This window comes from Geotrypetes seraphini, chromosome 4 (genome assembly GCF_902459505.1).
Source record: "Geotrypetes seraphini chromosome 4, aGeoSer1.1, whole genome shotgun sequence".
NCBI lineage: Eukaryota > Metazoa > Chordata > Amphibia > Gymnophiona > Dermophiidae > Geotrypetes > Geotrypetes seraphini.
In genome coordinates, this window is record NC_047087.1 from 95,582,900 (window position 1) to 95,604,831 (window position 21,932).

Below are 21,932 nucleotides of genomic sequence, written 5' to 3' on the forward strand. Positions count from 1 at the left end.
TTTCTCCAAGTGTATATGCTGTTTGTATGTGCCAATAAATATGTCTGCAGTCACGCCATAGTAACATAGTAGATGACGGCAGATAAAGACCCGAATGGTCCATCCAGTCTGCCCAACTCCTGCTTGTTCCTAGATGTATTATACAAAAGATTCCACAGTGCTTTTTGTAAAATATAGAGAAAAACTGTGAACGTTACAATCTGAATGTTTCAATTCAAATCTCAATATTCTATGCAAACTGGGCCTTCATGTGGGGTGAGCAGATCTAGTTCCATTCTTTAATGTTTCCAGTTAAGACTATTTATTTTCTTCTTTCGTAGGAAATTCAGGACAGAGTACAAATTATAGAACTGTATGCAAAGGATCAACAGTTTGCAGAGTTTGGGAGACATCAAATGTGAGATATACAGACTTTTTTTTTTCAAGTTTCTAATTTTAGTCATGGGTCTATCCTAGTAGCAACTTCATTCAAGTTATTCTGCCAGGTTTTTTTTCGTAAACAGATACTTCTTTTGGGCATCATCCTAATATACATTCGGGGCTGGCTCATCATAAGAGTGAAATCTTAACACAGTAGACTGAATTTTCTATTTTTAACATGTTGATCTGTATGCCCATAAAATTATTGTTACTGATGAGGCATTTAAGGGCTTCTTGAATCAAAATCTAAAAGTACAATGAATCCATTCTTTGACAAACTTATAGTTGACATGAGCATGTGATACAATGGAAGATAATCTTAATGAGCAACAGGACCAGAAGCAGGATTTTAACCCAGATCTCCTGGTTTCTTCTCTGTTCTTCTAATCACAAGCCACTGCTTTTGCTTTGAAGGCTAGCATGCACTTATGCTGTTTTACATATTGGATTTTTTCACCTAGGTCTTTGAACAGTGCCAGAAAAGGAACTCTTACCAGATGCACTTGAACCTTTCCATGGCACAAGACATCCCCTCTGTCTTTGCAACAGTTAAGTGATTAGAAACATTTTACAAAAACCTGCACCTAATTACCCTTCACTCCTATGGAGCTGTGGTAAAGAGAATGTAAATTATTTGAATAGTACATTTAAGGGTCCTTTAACTAAACTGCGGTGAGCGCTAGCACATGCTTACTGCATATTAAAAAGGCTTACTCTGGGACAAGCACTGGCATCCTGTGGTACATTTGCCTCTCTGCAAGTGTACACCCCACACTAGAAAAATATTTTTAATTTTCTTTTGAGGGGGCGTGTTTGGTAGTGGAGAATAGACCTGACAGCACTAATCAGTTAGTGTATGAGGCATTGCCTCACACTATTGATTAGTATGGCTTTAGCATGTTGGCTCACATAGTAACTTTTTTTAATGGCCGTCTGCTAATGACAAAATTAGCATTAGCATTAATTTGGAAACTTGGAAAATGTGCCATTTTCCAGCCATGGTACAAATGGCCTTAGCAGGCTGACAAGACTCACATAAGGGGCACAGTAAGTCCATTTTTGTTGCGGATTTAGTAAAAGGATCCCTTAAAAAATTAATCTAGCTGCTGGTTATAATAATGTTTTGATTGGCCCTTATTTGGATAAAATTAGACCATTTAAATTGCTTAAAGAACCATATTTTATCCACAGAAAGGGCCAGTGTTGGGTTGGGGGAGCAAGCTAAGATGGGGTCATCACTGATATGCTTAGTGGCTAAGTATGTATTTAAAATTAGGCCTGCTTAGTAGCAGGCCTAATTTTAAACTCAGAGTTTCTGACAGTCAGAATATTAGGCTCCATATAACTGGTTCAAGGTCACACCAAGAGCCAGTGGTAGCGGTAAGTCTTAAACAGAGGTGCATGAGCAATTTGGAATTAAGCTTGAGCCAACTAAATTTCAGTGTAGTTTGTATGAAGAAAATTTCAGATTTCCCCCAGATACACTCCATATCTGGACTAGCTTGTTGTACACCCTTGTAACGTAGACCAATTCCTAATATCTTATATAACTTGCTGTGAGTTTAGTCACCCATCTGTTTTCTTTTTCTTACTTTTACTGTTCTTATTCTAAATTAAAAAAAATTTTAATATCTTTATTTTTGAAAAAAATTTTCAATACTGGTTTACTCTCATATTCATAGAATTGATGGAGGATAAGCAACCACATTCAAAATACAAATACAAATTTGAACAGAGGTTTTTGACCAATGATAGTACCCTTCTCTGTTTAGACAATAAAGTACTTCATTTGATTTATATAGTGTTCACATTATATGTAACCTATGATTATATTTGGTCATTTCATTATTGTTATGGTGTTAACAAAATTGTAAGTTTTATACTAAAATGTATCTGCTGTACACAGCTTTGGATTAATCTCTTCATAAAGGCAGTTAATGAATTCCAATAAACTAACTGGAATTTTAACTGGTACAGTGGAGAAAATCTGAATATAATCCCTAAAAATCCAATATGGATTTAGAAAATTTCAAAAAGATTTGATGACCCTTCAGAGATTTTCCAAGTCTCTCCTTTTGTAAATGGATTATTTTGCCAAAGGTCTTCTCTGACTGGAAGTGTTTTGGGTCTATTTCAGGAACTTCCATTACAAACCTTGAAAACGCTGATGATGAATCCACTATTGCAATAGTAAATGGAGCACAGACAAGACTGCAGTTAACTTTGCAACTTTCAATGATGTAGATTTAATACACTTTCAAACAAATTAATCCACTTTAAGAAAACGTTATTTTTTCTTTTTATAAAACTGGAGTTTCAAATTATGTTTAAGTAGATTCTTAGGACAGAGTAGTTCAATTAATGTGAATTTTCTTTTCCAATAGAATAACTGTTCTATTTCTTTCTAATTCAGTACTATAAAATGCCATATTCATAATCTACCTACTGTAACTAATTCACTTGCTAAAGTAAATTTTCCAGGGAGAACATACAGTAGACCTTTATTTCATGAGTCAAATGCTTTAAGTTATTAAATTTTCTTCCAGAATTGGTAAAATTCAGAATCCTGCAAACAGGAATAACCGTTGCAGGAGAAAGTATAACATCCTGCATCTCTGCTCAAATATCTTGTAAGCAGCATGAGAATATTTAACACTTTTACTTGTTAATGTGTTATGTGAATGTTTATAGATATTACAGTTTTTGATGTGTTTTAAATGTAATTGATTTATGGAATTCTCATATCATATTCAAGGATGAACAGTAAATAAATGCACTTAAGTTGAAGATTTTCAGATATCAGACCATTTCACAGGATTCAGGCTGAAGTAATGATGGCGATCCAATATCATTTTGGAAGAAACTGCTCCCTTGGAAATTTGTGACAATAATTGCTAGAATTCAGTAATGAAAATATTAGTTATTATAGCAAAGTCCCTTCCTAACATCATGCAAAGAGAGAGATAATTGGAGAAAGACATAGATAGGGCCTGATTCTATAAATGGTGCCTACTATATGTCATTCAAAGTTAGGTGCAATTTGTAGAATTGTGCCTAGCAATGCCTAGATTGAGTTAGGCACCGGTATATTAAGCCAGGGTTTTCTGGGACTAAAATACTGGTACCTAACTTAATCCATGCCAACACTCCACCCCTAACCATGTCTGCTTTTTAGGTAGATGCCTCGGTGTAGATGCCTAAATGGCACCTACCATTAGACGCCTACTCAAAAATTAATTTTTTAAAAATTGTTTTCTATTTGGTATTTAATGGCGCTGTTCAATTAACCAATTAAAAAATTAAGTTAGGTACCTAGATTGGTTAGGAGACGCTGATCTAGGTGCTTAACGACAGGCGCTTTTTATAGAATCAGAGCTTCAATGCTTGGCAAGGTTGAAGGGCAATATAAAAGAAGACCATGAATGTGATGGATTCACCAAATAAAAGCAGGAATGGATGCTAATCTATCAATAATTAGCTGCCGGACTGAAGACATTTTAGGGAAACTATCTAGAGCAGTGGTCTTCACAAATTTTTAAGTTGGAGCCACTTTGGATCCAAATGAAATGAAGGAGAGCCGCCAAGTATCTTCCGATGTGAGGCCATGACACTGCTGACCAGTGTATTAAAATCTACCCCTCTAACCTGCCATCAAACTTTTTATTGAGGATATGCTCAAGGAGGTGAGCATTTCCAAATGCATTCTTTTCATCTACTGAGAAATGCCTTGTTCTTCAAGCATGTGACTTTTCCTCCCATCCACTTTCCCCTTTCAGCTACGAGCTTGATTAGACAGGCAAATAATAGCAGAAAAAAAAAATCAGAATACTGATGAGGGCCACTTCAGAGTTCTCCAAGGGCTACCATTGGCCCCCAGGCCTTGCATTGAGGAGCACTGATCTAGAGGGTCGCCATGAGTTGACACTGACTCAAGAGCACTTAACAACAACACAAAGAAAGACTCACCATTTGCTGCTTCATATTAGAACCAGTGGCATAGTCAGAAGTCTATATTGGGGGGGGGGGGGGGTTCTCAAACAAAGATGGGAGATCCAATAATCTTTCCTTTTCTCCCACAGCCATAGCCATCCACTGCAATAACATATTACCTTTGCTGGTGGAGTTGCCAAGCCTTGACAGCTGAAGACATCTCCTGCCCAGGAAGTGCCTGTAGCAGCACTTAATTCACTCAGGCACTTTTCATCTGCTAATGCCAGCTCTCCTGCACATGCTCAGTTAGATCTGAACTGAGCATGCTTGAGATAGCTGGCATTAGGATTTGTATACCCAAAGATCATAGGCTGCAAATACAAATCCTTTCTAGATAGAACCTTCATGTTCCAAGCAAACAGAAAGCAATCTTGGCTGGGAAATTATATAAATAAAGCTGGACAGACCTACAACGCATTCCGAAAATCAATTAAAACTGCTCTATTTGACAAATTCATGGCCTAAGCAATTGACCTTCTCCCACTTTATCACTGCCCCGCTGCGATCCCTGACGTGTTTCCCAGGTAACCCCAATCTCTCATGTATTCTCTCCCCATGTATCTCCAATCCCTCCCCTTGTATCTCCAATCTCTCCCCATGTACCTCCAATCTATTATGTATGCTCTCCAATTCTATTATGTATTCTCTCCCCATGTATCTCCAATCTATTATGTAATTAATCTCTTCAAGCACTCTGTAATTCGCTGATTGTCCAGCCTTCTTTCAATGTGAACCACCTAGAAGTCTTTTGACTATGGCGGTATAGAAAAATAAAGTTATTATATTATTATTATTATTATTAGTGGCCGAAGCACCCCTTCTGTATTGAGTCGCTATAGGCACAATTCAGGTAGGCAATATTTTTGGCTAGCAGGGCTTGGCATCTCCACCATGAAAGTGGAGGGAACCTGAGCTACAGGTATAGGAACCCAAGCCCCTGAGGTCCCCCATGGCTACACCACTGATTAGAAAATGGAGATGAGAATGGGATGCATTTCATCTTAATTGAATGTTTATTTTTTTCTTGAGCTAAAATATAGGGGGCAATTTCATAAGTATTCAGTAGAGTTGCATTATAATTAAAATTTTAATTGTGATTAATTGCGATTAATCTAAGGAAATACTTTTTTTACAGAAAGGGTGTTACCGTATATACTCACATATAAGTCGATCTGAGTATAAGATGAGGTACCCTTTTCCCCCCAAAAGGAGGAAAAAAGGTTGAATCAAATATAAGATTGGGGGAGATTAATTATTCATGTGCCCTGCCCAGATCTGTGCCCTGACCCCTCCCCCCTCCCTTCCCTGCCAGACTCTGCACTCAGCTCCCTTTAAACATGCAGCAGCCTATGTGAACCCTTGTGAAAGCCAGCAATTCTGGGGAAACGGGTCCTGTCTGGCTGTGGGTGCCTGCAAAATTTGGGATAAGTAAATTTGAAGATACACTGAGCAGTAATTCAAACGAATATAGTTTTAAGAGAAGACTCAGTGGAGAAGATTTTTATAAAAATTAATATTAAAAGGAAGAAAGAATAATATACAATCCGCCCTCCTTATTCGTGGTTTTAGCACCTGTGGTTTGACTATTTGCAGGGGGGTGGGGGGTTCCGGGACCCCCCCTAGTGAATCAACCTTACCGTTTTCGATGATGGCTCTGCACAGGGCAGGAGTGTAGGAAACTCGCTCTTGCCCCACGTCACCACTAGACCACCAGGTAAGATCTGGGAGGCGGGGGTGGGTCAGAGTTAGCCCAAAAGTTATTCGCGGGCCGGCTCTGCCCCTAACCCCTGAAAATATGAAGGGAGGAGTGTAAATATAAAAGAAATAGAATAAAAAAGTAGGGGGAGGTTTTTCAGGATCAATGAATGAAACCTTGTCAGACTTGGCTGAGGTTTATTCCCTGTCACTAAGCAGGTTTCTGAGATCCTTATCCTCCCTTTTTCACATCTTATGCTTTGAACAGTGGGATCTTTTTGTTATTTTGGGGACGGTGGTATAATCCTACCTTATATTCCATCCCTTCACACATGAAATTTCTATCCATATTGATTCCACTTTGCTATCTATGTCATGCAAAATGTTTATTTTATTTAATTCAATTCTCTCTTTGAAATATAGTGCAACCCCCCCCACCATCAATTTGATCTACTCTATCCTTGCAATATAACACAGTGTCCCTTTGATTGTCCTCTTTCCTCCAGGACTCTGAGATACCTATTATATCTACCTCATCATTCAGTGCTATATGCTCAAACTCTCCTGTTTTATTTTTTAGGCTTCTAGCATTTGTATACAGACACTTCAGATTGTGTTTTTTTCCTTGCAACTGCAGGCTGCTGAGAAGACGGAAAATTTGAGTCTTTTACTCTGCCTTCCTTTTAAACCCTCCTGGTTTTCTTTCACCATTACTGAAACCTCTCTACTGGGACTCCCTAAATATCCTGTTTCAATAGTATCCTTCAAGGATACCTCACAACAAACCTGGGCGACTGCTGGCTTTCCTCCACATCTCAGTTTAAAAGCTGCTCTATATCCTTTTTAAACGTTAGCGCCAACAGCCTGGTTCCATCCTTTCGGAACAAGCTCCCCCTTTCCCATAAGGTTGCCTAGTACCTAACAAATCTAAATCCCTCACCCCCTGTACCATCGTCTCAACCACGTTATGAGACTTTGGAGCTCTGCCTGCATCTTGGGTCCTTCGCGTGGAACTGGGAGTATTTTTGAAAATGTTACCCTGGAGGGGTAGCCATTCAGCAAGTGACTCAGCACTAGGCAGGGGCAAGGAAAGCTCATTTTTTATATTAGATCTAGGTTTCAGCTACTCATTGTTGTGTTAGGGTGTCCAGAGCATAATGCTGCCCTTGACAAGTTTCTGGAGTACCCGTTCAGGGAATGTCCAACTTGAGACGTTCCCTGTTAAGGTGTTGCAAAATTACTATTTGTCCATTTGAGGAAGATGGCCACCTTTTTTACTTTTTCAGCTATCCATCTGCTTTGAAATGAGCGCTATAGGGTCCTAAATAATACCTTTGTACTGGCCTTGCAAAGGAGGCTGGATTGACTAAACTTGAAGCTGAAAGTGCAGAAGGAAACTGCTGAACTTCCCCCAAAATATAAATATTTGCCTCTCACTTCCACTAGAGGTCCTTGGAGACTTATAATTTCTAACACAAATGGTTGAACAGCTTATATAGTTCAGTGGTTATAGCAGTATCTTGGAAATATTCATTTTCAAAAAGAAATATAACTGCGTATCACTATTATTTAATTTCTAGGTTTTCCACTCCTAACTTAGAACAGGATCACAGATAGAAATGAAGGTCATGGTTTAAGTGTGTAGCAGAAAAATGAGCAGTGAAGATCCTTTTTTCTCAGTATTTGGTGGGGGTAGGAGTAGGACTGGACTGGGGGAGTTGGTGGGTGAAGTCTCTCTTCAGTTGTGTAATCTGTACCCTTACAGTAACTAGAAGAGAAGCCTAATGGCTAGAGCAGCAGGATATATACAAAGGGAGTCAGGGTTCAAATCCTATTTCTCTCCGACATCCTTTGTGACTTTGGGCAAGTCACTTAGGCTTCTATTGTCTTAGGTAAAAGAATGCTTTATTAATATTGTTTTAGCACTATGGCCAGAGCAAGCGTATGGGTGGCCTAGGTTGAACCTTCAGCCTTACATTCCCACTCCCTCCCAATAACTTTCAGACCACTAATCTGCTCCTCCCTATGACATTGTGAGGCTCAATTTTGAAACAGAAAAATGTCCCAAATGGCACAAAGTAGCAGATAGACATTTCTTTTCACAAAAAATGTCCAAATCACTATTTTTGAAATTCATTTTACAGACTTTTTTATACAGTTCGTCTAAATTTCAAGGAGGCATGTAAGAGGTATATTTTGGGTGTTTCTGTGATAATGGAATATTGTAAAAATGTCCTGGGCTAAAAATAGGATGTTTTGGGCTAGACCTGTTTCAATAATGACCAAGTGCCGAAAAGGTACCCAAACTGACAAGATGACTACTGGAGAGATAAAGGCATAACCTTCTCTTAATCTCCCAGTATTTATTTATTTATTTTTTAAATTTCTAATTCCTAGATGGTTTACAATATATCCACATACATAATATTTTAAAAACAGTACAAAAAAGGGAAAACTCATCAAAACCTACATTACACAGTCAATCCTCGATCAGAACCAATCAGACCCTATAAGAAAGCATTGATAATTGTGTTTTGAGGAGTTTTCTGAAAGTTACTCTATTGGCACATTTTCTTAACTGCCCTTCCATCGAATTACTGTACATAATTTCTCTCCAGCACAACAAAAGGTAATTGCACTAGTTTCTACATATTTCGGATTAACATTAGCCTTTAGCAGAACAGAATTTTCAGAACGTAACAATCTTTTGGACTGGTAAATGGTCATCCTACTTCCACCCTCCTTAAGAGGTGCATGTGACTACATACTGGACTCTTTCATAGCTGCAGATATAATGGCCATTCCTAATAGAGCATCGAGGAGGTACCTGGGGTAGCCTAGTTATTGGTACAATGGACTGTACAGGAGACCCAGACCCATATCTCACTCTATCTGGTACACTTGTGGTGGAAAGTGTAAGTGCCCGAAAACCCAGAAAATACCTACTGAACTCACATATAGGTGATGCTTGCAGGCATATTGTAGCAATATACAGTTGGGTACATTACATCTTTTGCTATTTCTAGATGCCTCACCATACAAAACAAGGGGGTTATGATCAGTGTTCCCTCTAAGCGGGCGGGTGTTGTGAGCAAACTTTTTTCACCGTGAGCCAAAAATATCGGGCGCCAGCAAGTTATGAGCCAACTCGCCCGATTCTCCTCTCGCCGCCCTGCCATCTGCCGTACGCCTCTTCCGATCGTGCGCTGTGACGAGAAACGTGTGCGCTGCGATGTAATATTTTGTACGCCAGCGCAGCTTAGCGGGAACACTGGTTCAAATGGTTTTATTTATTTCCCCAAATTTATTTTTGTTATACGCATTGAAAATATTTGATATTGCGTTTAAATCAAAATCTCAATAAACTTGAAACGAGTGCCCGTGAGATTGTGGGAGGGTTAAATACTCAAAACTTAGAAGTTTTTGCTACGCCAGCTTTCTGGTATCTTTACATACAGTGGCGTACCTAGCATATGTAACATCCGGGGCCCATCATTTTTTGGCACCCCCCCCCATCTGTAAGAAAAACATGATTTTTAGTAACAAACCACACGTCACACATGAGTACCTAGGAAAAGGCAGCATCTTACATATTGCAGTGAGCAGTACATCAATACACCCATTGTAAAACTAAACAAGCCAGACCAGCACAGATCAATCCTACACCGTCAATCCTAACAGAAAACCATGTCTTTCGAACACACAGAACACAGAAAACACCTTCGCCTAGTAAGGAATATGTAATCACAAACTAACCCCTCCCTCTTTTACAAAACTGTAGTGTGGATTTTAGCTACGGAGGTAACAGCTCTGATGCTCATAAAATTCTGAGCATCAGAGCTGCTACCACCAAGGCTGGTGCTAAAAACGCTTCACAGTTTTGTAAAAGGGGGGATAAAATAAAAATACATAGACAAAGGTTAAATTGAACCAGCAAGAAGCTGGACTCTGCATACAATGCTTCACAGAAACAGTGACACATGTCTCCTAAAGCAATAAATAAATAGACATTTTTTTCTACCTTTGTCTTCTGTGGTTTCTCCTTTCCTCATCTTCTTGTAACTCTCTTCCTTCCATCCACTGTCTGCCGTCTCTCTTCCCCTATATGGCATCTTCTCTCCTTCTATGCCCCTTCCAGAAACTGTATGCCTCCCCCTTCCATCTCTCCTTTCACCCCATTGGTCTGGCATCTCTCTCCTCGCCTTCCCTCTCCCACACCTCTCCTCATAGTCTGGTATCTCCCCTTCCCTGATTCTCTGGCATCTCTCTCCTTTCCTTTTCTTCCATCTTTCGCTCCCCCTCCATGCTCTCACATCTCCCCCTTCCTTTTCCCTTAGACTGGCATACCTTCCTCCTACGCTCCAAGCCCTGGCATCTCCTTTAATTCCCTCCCTCATCTTCCTTCTCCCTCCAGCTGGGTACCGCAACACTCTTCCCTGCAGCTCTGCACTTCCCCACAATTGCCATGCTTCGGTTCCTCTTCTTCCTTCCTTCCTCCCCCCCCCCCTCGCGGGACCCTGCGGCACCATCAACTCTTACTCCCTCTAATGTCGGCCCTGCAGCTCCAGACTTCCTCGCACCTTCTCCCCTCCCCCTTTGGATCGCTATTATTTTAAATGTTATAGCCGCGGAGCTGTATCCATCAGTGGAGATGTCTAACCTCGGCCTGCCCCGGAACTCTTACTGCAGCAGCCGCCCGTCTAGGCAGGAACAGGAAGTCACTGTTGCAGTAAGAGTTCCGGGGCAGGCCGAGGTTAGACATCTCCACTGATGGATACAGCTCCGCGGCTATAACATTTAAAATAATAGCGATCCAAAGGGGGAGGGGAGAAGGTGCGAGGAAGTCTGGAGCTGCAGGGCCGACATTAGAGGGAGTAAGAGTTGATGGTGCCGCAGGGTCCCGCGGGGGGGGGGGGGGGAGGAAGGAAGGAAGAAGAGGAACCGAAGCATGGCAATTGTGGGGAAGTGCAATCCCCCCAATGCGTCCCCTTACCTTACCTCCCCTTACCTTTGCGACGCGTGTGTGCGCTGTGAAGAGAAACTTGTGCGCTGCGATGTAATATTTTGTGCGCGAACGCAGGCCAACGCAGCTTAGCGGGAACACTGGTTATGATGTGACGTGTACCTGGAACCTTTTATGTGAAGTTCACTGCCTTGCCCCCTAGGCTGCCCTACTGCTCTGCTGGGATGCCTGTGTGGCCAGTCTAGTAAGGCTGCTGGCTCCCATCCATCCCATGGTTTACTTTTGTGTATTTCTCCCTTCGACGTTTTTTGTTTGAAAATGGCTGTTACAGAAAGACGCACTGAACACAAAAACATCTAAAAAGATAGACATTTTTCTGATTCGAAAATGACCATGTTTGGCCCTGGATTATTAGATGTTTTTTTTGCATAATATCCCAAATTAGATTTGGATATCATATTGAAAATTCCCCTCTGTGCTTTTAAAGATTCAATTGTGGTTTGTGTGTCTGTGTATTTGTTTCACCCACACAGAAATAATGAGAGCAACTTCCAAGACTCATTGACCTGGTAAATAGGCAATTAAAAAAATTATCTACTATTTATGCAGGTAAAAGAATGCAATAATGGTTCTTTGAGTTGGCTGGCAGAGACCCGTTGCTTTGCTTTGATTACAGCTACTTTTTGCTGACCCCCCCCCCAAAGCTTCTGTCTTTAGTGCCCACACCTAATCTTGCCAGATGGTTAGATTTATTAATGCCATTTAGTAAATCTCTTAGATGATAAACCCTCTTGTATGTACAATACTTCAAGCTTAGCCATGGGAAAGCAAATTATTAAATTCAAAAATCTATTTAATGTGCACAAACTAAGGGCTCATTTTACAAAGGTGCGCTAGTGTTTTTAGCGCATGCACAAGATTAGCGTGCGCTATAGCGTGTGCTAGCTGAAAAATTACCGCCTGCTTAAAAGGAGGTGGTAGCGGCTAGAGCATGCGGCATTTTAGTGTGCGCTAAAGCGCGCGCGCTAAAACCGCTAGCACACCTTTGTAAAAGGAGTCCTAAATAATGAGCTCCTAATAGGGTTCTCTTGATGGCATAAGAACAATGTAACCCTATGCAATTTTTTTCTCTCCATTTAAAGATACTTAAAATTCCTTTCTCTTTTTTTTAAATTTTGACACAAACAGTGCTATGAGAGAGCAGTGGAAAACCTGCACTATACCTGAAAAGATCTCTTTAAGCCTTTCTTAGCATTTATAGTGAGATTGTTTTTGCCGCAATGGCAGCAGGACACCTTTTTGTTTGGGGGTGTCCAAGCTCTGGCCCAGACTCCGCCCCCATAATAGTACTACTTGTAATGCCAGAAATCCCGGTGGTCCTGCAGTGGTGGTAGCAGTGATGGCAGCCCTGAAACAGCACAACAGTCTGGTAGCGGCATTCTAGTAGCAGTGATGCAGGAGCTGGGAGGTGAACAGACATAGAAGGAGGTAGAAAGTTATATGTTATATAACTTCTACTCGGTAGAATTCTGCGTAAATGATTTCAAAATTCTGTGCAAAAAATTAGAAAATTCTGCAAGTTTGTCAAAATTTAAACAATATTTTTGCTAATTATTACCTATATCCCATTTAAAACATTCAAAATAAAATGTTTTGTTGTCTGGATGTTTTTTTCCCCATCATATTGGTTCCAGTTTCTCTTTTCTTCTTTCCTGTTATCTGCTAATTCTTCTTCAAGCAGCTGCTATTCATTTGTCTTTTCTCCTCTTCCTTCACTACACCCGCCTCATTCATTTTTAGCTCTTCTGATTCTTTCTTACTCTTCATCTCCTCATTTTCACTTTTCAGCTACCTATCAAATTTCCATCTTCTCTCCCATTCCCCATCTCATTCTTTCCTCAGCCCTCCATTCCCATTCATCTTCAATGCACTCTCCATTATCATATTTCTACCCTCTGTAATATCTATCTACTCACCCGCTTTCCTTGTTACCCTATCCTTCCTCTCAGGGTTCTACCATTCTCAGCATCTTTCTTCCTTCATCCTTATAACCCAGTATTTGCTCCCTCTTCCTTCCCTCCCAACTCTTGTAGCCTATCTCCCTCTCTCTTCCCTCCTGCACTTTCCCCCATAGTCCAGCATTTCCCCTACTCTCATCCCCCACTCCCTGCCAGGCATCTCTCCATCACGCCATTCTGCTCCTGGATCCAACATCTCCCTCCTCCCCTCCACATCATGTGTATCCCTCCTGCTCATCCACCCCCATGTTTAAAACCTCCCTCTCTTGCCTCCCTCCTCACATGCAGCATTCTCTCCCATATCCAATATTTCTGTTTCTTTCCCACTGTTCACCATCTCTATCTCCCTTTTCCTTGTGCCTTGAGTCAAACCTTTCTATCCCCACCATCTACCACCTCTCCCTCCCTTCCATTATCATGTGCAACATTTCTCCTTCCCTCACATGCATATATCCCTCCCCGTCTCCTGTGCCAGCATCTTTCCTTCCTTCCCTCCCGTTCTTTTTCAGTACTCTGTTTCCCTAAGTAAGAATTGCTTCTGCGGGTCATGGCATTGGCAGTGATTCCCACATACAAGCCTCTGCCATGGAGAGGCTTCTGGGTTAGCGACAGGCAGCATGTGGGAATCGCTGTTGATACCGCAACCCACTGAAGTGATGCCATTGCTGAAGGAGATTCTACACGGGAGAATGCGACTCTGCAATTCTGTGGAAATTCTGCATTGCGCAGTTGTACAGAATTTTGCCAGGAGAAAAGCTTCCTAATGCCAATTTTGGGGGTGCCATGGCACCCATGGCTCCCTCTGTTCTGATGCCCATGGTTTGCCAGATATTTGAAAAGGTCAATTTGCTCTTTATACTCTGTAAATGCTCCTTGGATGAAATCTTCATCTGTTAATGAAAAGCTTGAAAGAAAACTTCCAATATTTTCTCATTTACTAACCCTTTCAATATCCCTTTTAATCTCACCATGGTCTTTGTGTTAGTTTCCAATTAATGTGTATTACTGTTATGTTTTTAGCTTTTAAATACCAATCTAAAGTCTAGAACATTCCCATTAATTAAACATTCTCAAAAATAGCAGTAAGAGTCCATGGAGTGCAGTCTGTAATTAACTTTATATCTTATATGTTTGTAAATCTGAATTGGAAGCTGGAAGCAGAGACATAATAGCCCTCTTTAATTGTTAGCATTACTATTTACGGTAGTTGAAAAAGGAAAGTACTATAACAGCATTGCATGAGTAAATTTACATGATTATAATGGTCTTCTCCTCCCCAACAGTTTATAATCCCAGGTTGCTTTCGGAGAGGTTAAGTGACTGTACTGCCAGCCAATAATAGTTGGTGTTACAGAATCTAATGAAGTCAGTATGTCTCCGTAACAACTGGCAGTGCTGGAATTCTGCTGACAGATTGCAATTTTCCATGGAACAGCTCTTCCTTGCTTTTGGCTAGATGCATGAAGGGGTTTCTCCATTTATGTGTCCATGGGAAAATAATTTCTACATCTAGCCACTTTTGCCTTTTAATTCTGAATGTAAACAGCATATGTTTCTATTTTCTACCAAGTCCAGCTCTCTCGGCTAACGGACATGGAAATTAGATTAAAATATTTTTGCACATAGCGTGTAAGCTTGGGGTGAAGTGTGCAATGTGTTTTTCTGCCTCATCGTCCAGTTGAGCTTAGATGCCTTTGAAATACAGACTTGACTGCACTTCAAACCCGTTCTGAGGGCAAGTTAATGAGGTCCAGGAAGCGCTCCTGAAATTTTATCCATGCTAAAAATAATATACAATTAACACATCTTATTATATGATATGAGTTATTTCATTTCCATGTTGTGTTGGACCCTTTCATGAGTAAACCTAGAAATTGATTTGAGTTTATGATGGACTCAGTTGTTGAGTTGCTGCTGTCCATAGATGATCTCTGTTATTTAATAGTCTTCATGTGAGATCGGAGAGGGTCATAATGCCACTTTATAGAGCAATGGTCAGACCCCACTTGGAATACTGCGTCCAACACTGGTCCCCCAAACTAAAGAAGGATATAAAACTGCTGGAGAGGGTGCAGAGGCGAGCAACAAAGCCAATAATGTGTATGGAGAAACTGGAATACAAAGATCGACTCACAAGACTGGGATTGTTCTCCCTTGAGAAAAGGAGACTGCGAGGGGATATGATCGAGACCTTCAAAATACTGAAAGGAATTGACAAAATAGAGCAGAAAAAACTACCGTATTTGCCGGCGTATAAGACGACTTTTCAGTACCTTAAAATCCTCCCCAAAGTCGGGGGTCGTCTTATACGCCGGGTACTGTTTTACATGCCCTTACTACCTTCTCTGCTTGCAGCACAGAGCCGAACGGAAGTCTTCCCGACGTCAGCGCTGACGTCGGAGGGGAGGGAGGGCTTAAACAAAGCTTAAACAAAGCCCTCCCTCCCTCCGACGTCAGCGCTGACGTCGAGAAGACTTCCGTTCAGCTCTGTGCTGCAGGCAGGGCAGATAAGGAGAAGGAGAGTAGCCTCGCGGTTCGAGTGGCTACCAAGAGAGAGGGGCTTCCCCGGTTGCAGCACAGCCGGCCAGGTTCCCTTACTTTTGTGGCACTTCCCCGACCGACCGATAACAGCTCGGGTCCGACAATCCTCCCTGCCCTGTAGCCGCGAATCTAAATACCTTCTTACAGCAGCTGTAAGAAGGTAATTTAGATTCGCGGTTAAGGGCAGGGAGGTTTGTCGGACCGGGGCTGTTGTCGGTCGGTCGGGGAAGTGCCACAAAAGTAAGGGAACCTGGCCGGCTGTGCTGCACCCGGGGCGGTAGAGAAGGTGTGCGGAAGAAGGGGTAGTCTTATACGGCGAGTATAACACAAAACTCTATATTTTAACTAAAAGTTGGGGGGTCGTCTTATACGCCGGCAAATACGGTATTTACATTGTCCACTTGCACACGTACAAGAGGACACGAAATGAAGCTGAGGGGAGACAAATTCAAGACGAATATCAGGAAGTTCTGTTTCACGCAGAGAGTGGTGGACACCTGGAATGCTCTCCCCGAAGAGGTTATTGCGCAATCGACCGTCCTAGGATTTAAAAGCAAACTAGATGCACATCTCCTTATGATAGGCATAGAAGGATATGGGTGACTACAAATTATGCCAGGTGTACACCTGGGAGGGCCTCCGCGTGTTCGGATCGCCGGACTTGATGGACCGAAGGTCTGATCCGGAGATGGCGCATACTATGTTCTTATGTTCTAAGTCAGTATTCAGCTGTTTAGTGGTTACATTCAAACTAAAAACATTGAGTGAAATAGGAAAACTATAGGATATTGGATATTGTATAATAATCTGAAAACGGCCCACAGAATCACTTATAAAATTGCCTTGCTCACCTTTAAAACACATAAAACCAGAGAACCGGCTTTCTCTGACAAATTTCTCATTCCTCATGCTCAGCCCAGAGTTCTCAGATCTAGCTCCCAACATTTATTTTTTTGTCCCCTTGCTTAAGACAATCGGCACTCACTGCACAACAATATTTTCAGTAACTGCCTCCCTTACCTGGAACTCTTTGTCTCTACATATCAGAGAGGAAACAAACTTGGATAAATTCAAGAGGGCCTTCAAATGTTTCTTGTTTAAAGATGCTTTTGAGCACCGATATTAGCCTACCTCTTTCTTATAAGGAAATGGCAGCTAAGAAGAAATCCCCCCCTTCCCTTTTGTTTTTCCCCTTTATATTCTCTTTTCTTTATTTTATTGTAGTTCAGTCCTTTTCCTCTCGTTTTTTGTTTGACCGTCTTTGTCCATGTAATTGGTTTATGGTTTAAAAATATTTTAAGAAATTTCAGAATGTGTGGAAACCATTAACAAAATATTGTAAAGATTAATTGAGATTGTTTCCCTTATATTTATCAATTTAAGGTGTAGGGAGGGGGGAATTTTATTAATACATGTTTTATATGATAATGGAATATATGGGTGGGAGGGATGGGAAAGGGGAAGGGATAAGAATTTATGTAATGTACCAATGATTGTTTGTAAGTGATGTACTTATTGTTAATGTGAATGAATATATTTAACACTTAATGTAATTTTGAAAATGAATAAAGAATTTAAAAAAAAATTTAACTTTTTTATATTATAAATTGCTTAGCATTCAAGATAGGCGATTAATCAAATGTTCATTAAACTTGAAGTGTTATGCAAAAGGTACTGTTTATAAATGTGGATGACATAATAATAATAACAACATAACCCTGGAAATCTATTGATCTGATCTTTCCCAAGAGCACAGGAAGCTTCTCTTCTATAACTGTTCTCTCTCTCTCTCTCTTTTTTAAATTTATTTAATTTTCAAATTTACAATTCTTTAAAAAAAGAAAAAAAAGAAAATGGAGATAATGCAAGTATTCCAGAAAAGAAAAGGTCTAAAAACATTAAACCCCAAAACTGCACCAAGCCCACTTACGAAGGAAATTCACCTATTTTTTAAAGATATGTCTCAAGTAAACAAAAAATCTGTAAATTTGTAACATGATGGACTTGGGTGAAAGATCTCTGTAGCACATCATTCCATTTGGGGACCCTACAGCACATGGACAGACTGCCAGACATGGTAGTTACTGTCGTGAATCTCAGAGAGGCCACAATACGTGTGATTATACATCCATACTCTTGGGAGGTCCTTCATTTTGGGCCTGAAAGAAGCAAACTGTGTTTATAGATAGGGATGGTCAATTGTTTCAAATGACTATTGTTTACCAATAAGAATGTGTATGTTTCTTAAAGAGGGCACATTATTTACATGTGCACATTGTGGTTGGGCGCATCCCCACTTGCTGGAGAAAGCCTTGCCCGGACCGCAGGCAAGATTTTTTCGCCTTTTTATAATGGCTGGTTGGAGGGAAAACCAGGAAACTGGAATATGTTCCAAAAGAGTCACTGGATTTATTAAATCAATTCCAAAATTAAGTGCTGTTCATCTTTTTCATTCAGCAATCATTTTTTAAAGCATCATGTTATATCCTACAGCATAGTTCAAGATGCCATCATATTCAAACAGTTCAAAGGCCCATCACCATCCATATATCACAGTTCCAAAAATAGGGCAAACTAAAACTTCAGCATGTGACTGTGCCTTTTCACTGAGGCTTCTAGCCCCCCTCCCCCCCTCAGGCCCTTTGGCCTGCTGGCGGGTTCAGACCACAGTTCCTGCCCACTGTGTTCTTACATCTTTCCAAATGAACAGGAAAACTTTCTTTTCCTATTAGGACACTCACAGGACTGTTTTAAAACACTGTTAGATGCAACCTGTGTGGAAACAAGCCTACCCAAATATAGTTGACCCTGCCCACCTGTATGCTTCCGGTGTCTTGCTTATCTGTAACTAGAAAGGCAGCCCTCAGGGCTCCTAGTGCCCTGACCATTGGGACAAATATTTTAGTTCGTTAGGGCAGGTTCAAATACCGACATACTTCTGCCCTTCTCCCAGGTTTCAGCACCACTATTGTCTTCCCAGCACAGCTGTCACACACACACATTTACTTTCAAACTTGTAACTCAGGATCAAAACTTAAACCCAAAATCTAGCAACTTATAAACTCTTTCATATTACTCTTCCATATAATAATAATAATAATAATTTATTTCTTATATACCGCCAAAGCCATAGTAGTTCGAGGCGGTTTACAGTGAAGAAGGGCTGGACAATCAGCGAAAGGTTACAATGGTACAATCAGAGAAACTATGTGCCAGAGAAAATGGTACAATCAGCGAAAATGGTACATCGGCGAAAGATAGGTACAATCAGAGCAAAAAAGTATAGTAAAGAAGGTCAGGACAATCTGCATAAAGGATAAATCTAAGAATGTAGGTATAACAAAGGGGGTTCATACAATGGATTTAGGCATTTAGGTTGTAAATCTGGTAAATAGATTAGATTTTAGTAGTTTCCTAAAGTTTAGGTAGGATGAGGCACGTGAGATGATGTGGGCCAGCCAGTTATTGAGCTGACCTGCTTGAAAGGCGAGAGTTCTGTTTAGATATCTTTTGTAGCGGCAGGCCTTTAAAGTAGGATAGCTAAACAGGTGGGTTCTGCATGTGTGTTTGGATGGGCGGTCTAGGATAAAATGGGGTACCAAGTATAGGGGGGCCGAGCCAAGGATGGATTTGAAACAGAAACAGGCGAACTTGAATTGCACTCTTGCTTCCAAGGGTAGCCAGTGAAGTTTTTGGTAGTAGGGAGTTATGTGTTCCCATTTTTTTAGGCCGAAGATCAGTCAGATTGACGTGTTTTGGATGATTCGTAGTCTTTGAGTGTTTTTTTGCATAAAGAAGCCTGGCTCACTGGGGCTGAAATCATATGTCTCTGTTTCCATGCATTCAGCGTCCTCCTCACCCCCTACTTGGAAGTCAAAGAAACTCTTAAGACTGGCTTCTAAGTCCCTTTCAGAGAAGTATTCTTCTTCCTCTGGTAAAGGTTCAAATTGCCCAGCCCCATACCTTTCCTTCATGAAGTTTTCTGCCTGTCCTGCCCTGTCCTGCTAGGAACCCTGGACCAAACTCTGGCTGGTTTCTTGGCCAGTGGAAGCTGCAGATCCTGGGAGCTTGTGCTGCCTCTGATCTCTCCTGCTGGGATCAGCTGAGGCTAATTTATTCACCTGCAGCCCTGGCTCTTTCAGACCAGGTAGCTGCAGTTTCCTGGGACTAGCCCTTTCCCCCTTTACATTGATCTTGTGTTTCTCTGGCAGCTCTGCTGGGGAAACAGACTCAGTTCTCTCACTAGACTTGGGGAAGGAATAATAGTGGACAGAGCTAGTTTTGGGAACCCTCCCCACCTGGATTTCTGGTTTCTGTATTTTCTGAATCCTTTCCTTCTCTCCCAGCTGCTTTAAAGTCCTGTTTCCTGCTTTTAGCAGAGGCTTGTTTTTAATTTATTCTAGCCTCAGAGCTTGACATATAATTTAAATAATTTTTATTGGTATTTAAAGAAAAAAATCATACTTATGCAAATATACCGTAATACAATACAATATAGATCATATGTATGCACAAAAGATAAAAACAACCAAAACAAACAACAAAATAACAGTAAAATAGCATTTAACTTTATTAATGATCATTGATGCTTTCATAGATATATAAAAAAGGACAGTATGGATGTATACCTTAAACAAATCTTTATAGTTTAATAGGTGCATGGCTATAAGAGTCCAATGGCGCCCATATTTTAGTAAATTTTTTTAGAGCATTAAATCTCTCTGTAGCAACATGCTCACACTTGCAGTTATACACACACTGTTCCACCAAGTTAGGTTTTCCTAAATGTTTCCAACTTTACTTGCATGGTCTGTGTCTGTGTATAGCCGTTTGGTGGAGGATGGGCAGGGGAGGGCTTCAATGGCTGGGAGGGTGTAGATGGGCTGGAGTAAGTCTTACAGAGATTTTGGCAGTTGGAACCCAAGCACAGTACCGGGTAAAGCTTTGGATTCTTGCCCAGAAATAGCTAAGAAGAAAAAAAAAAAAAAAAATTTAAATTGAGTCAGGTTGGGCAGACTGGATGGACCATTCGGGTCTTTATCTGCCGTCATCTACTATGTTACTTAATCTAATCTTTTGTCTTGTTATACCGCCTCATCCCTGACCAATATAACAGCTCGAAACAATTCACGAAATAATTATTAGAAACAAAACAATAATACACTAATTAAGATAATCATTCAAAAAATGTTTGAAAAAGAAAAGCTTTCAGGTATTTGCAAAAGACTTTTATACGATGTATGTGATCTTAGGTTGACTATTTCATTCCCAATAGAGGTAAAAATAAATGACAAAGAACGAGATAGTAAATTCTTAAACTGAATACTCTTAATAGAGAAATGAGGAAAGAGCAAGGCAGGGAATCCAGCGTGGAGCACAAAACAACGGGTAAACCAAACGAGGATGAATACATTTATTGAAAATTCTCCCAGGAGAATGAATAGATCTACAATTAATTTGTCTTAACAAAATTAGAAATTAGAGATATTAAAGATTCTACTGATTGACTATGATCAATTTTAAAAGTTATACAGGCACTCTTAAACTTAATTCTAGAATTAAGAGGCAGCCAATGAAGACTTCTCAAAAGAGGTGTTACATGCTCAAATTTTGATTTGCCATAATCAGACCTACCATTTGTATTTGTGACTAGAAGGCTCTTTTAATCATTTTAAATCCAAATTGAAAACTTACTACTTCTCATTAACTTTCCCATCGCACATTCTTTAATCCCTGTTATGTGGTTGAGATAGTCCCAAGCCTCCTGATTTTATTTTCCTTTCTCTTATTACTCTTTGTTTTAATTTGTAAATGTTCCTGCCCCCATTTTCCTCATGTGTTTTATGGCATCTGGTCGGTTTTGTTTTTCCTTCCCTGATATTTTATATAGCTTGTAAAAAGCTTCATTTTCTTTTGGAAATTTACAGCATATCAAATAAATTAAGCCTTGAACCTTTTCCATCTACATTTTCTCTAATCTCTCATTCTGCGCTTACAGATGTTGGAACTATAGAAGATAGAGGAGCAGACTCCAGTTATGCATATGTCAAAAACTGTACACAGACTATAAATATGTTTTGGATTCCCCTGACAATACTGGAGTGCATCTTCTTTCTTGCAACTTTGGAATTGTATTATCTAGCAGATACAACAGATGTAGACAGATATGCTATCACATTGCTTAACTCTTGTGGGTCGTCATGATTCACCTTTCTATAAGTCCCTATTGGAACTTGACAGTTTAGCTGGGTAGGATCAGAAAGCCAGGGTTTTCTCCAAAACACAATATTAAACTCTGTCTATCA

The 21,932-nt window shown here is 40.4% G+C and overlaps 1 protein-coding gene across 1 annotated transcript in view; it reads left to right on the forward strand.

Annotated features, from left to right (window-relative positions):
• Positions 1-3,285, forward strand: part of IMPG2 (interphotoreceptor matrix proteoglycan 2) — a gene marked incomplete at its 5' end in the record, with an annotated part of 105,578 nt that extends 102,293 nt beyond the window's left edge. The window contains 3 exons of the mRNA XM_033942912.1: positions 321-397; positions 882-968; positions 2,558-3,285. Coding sequence (XP_033798803.1) covers positions 321-397; positions 882-927 — 123 coding nt within the window. The remainder of the gene's footprint in view (positions 1-320; positions 398-881; positions 969-2,557) is intronic.
• Between the last annotated feature and the right edge of the window lie 18,647 nt (positions 3,286-21,932).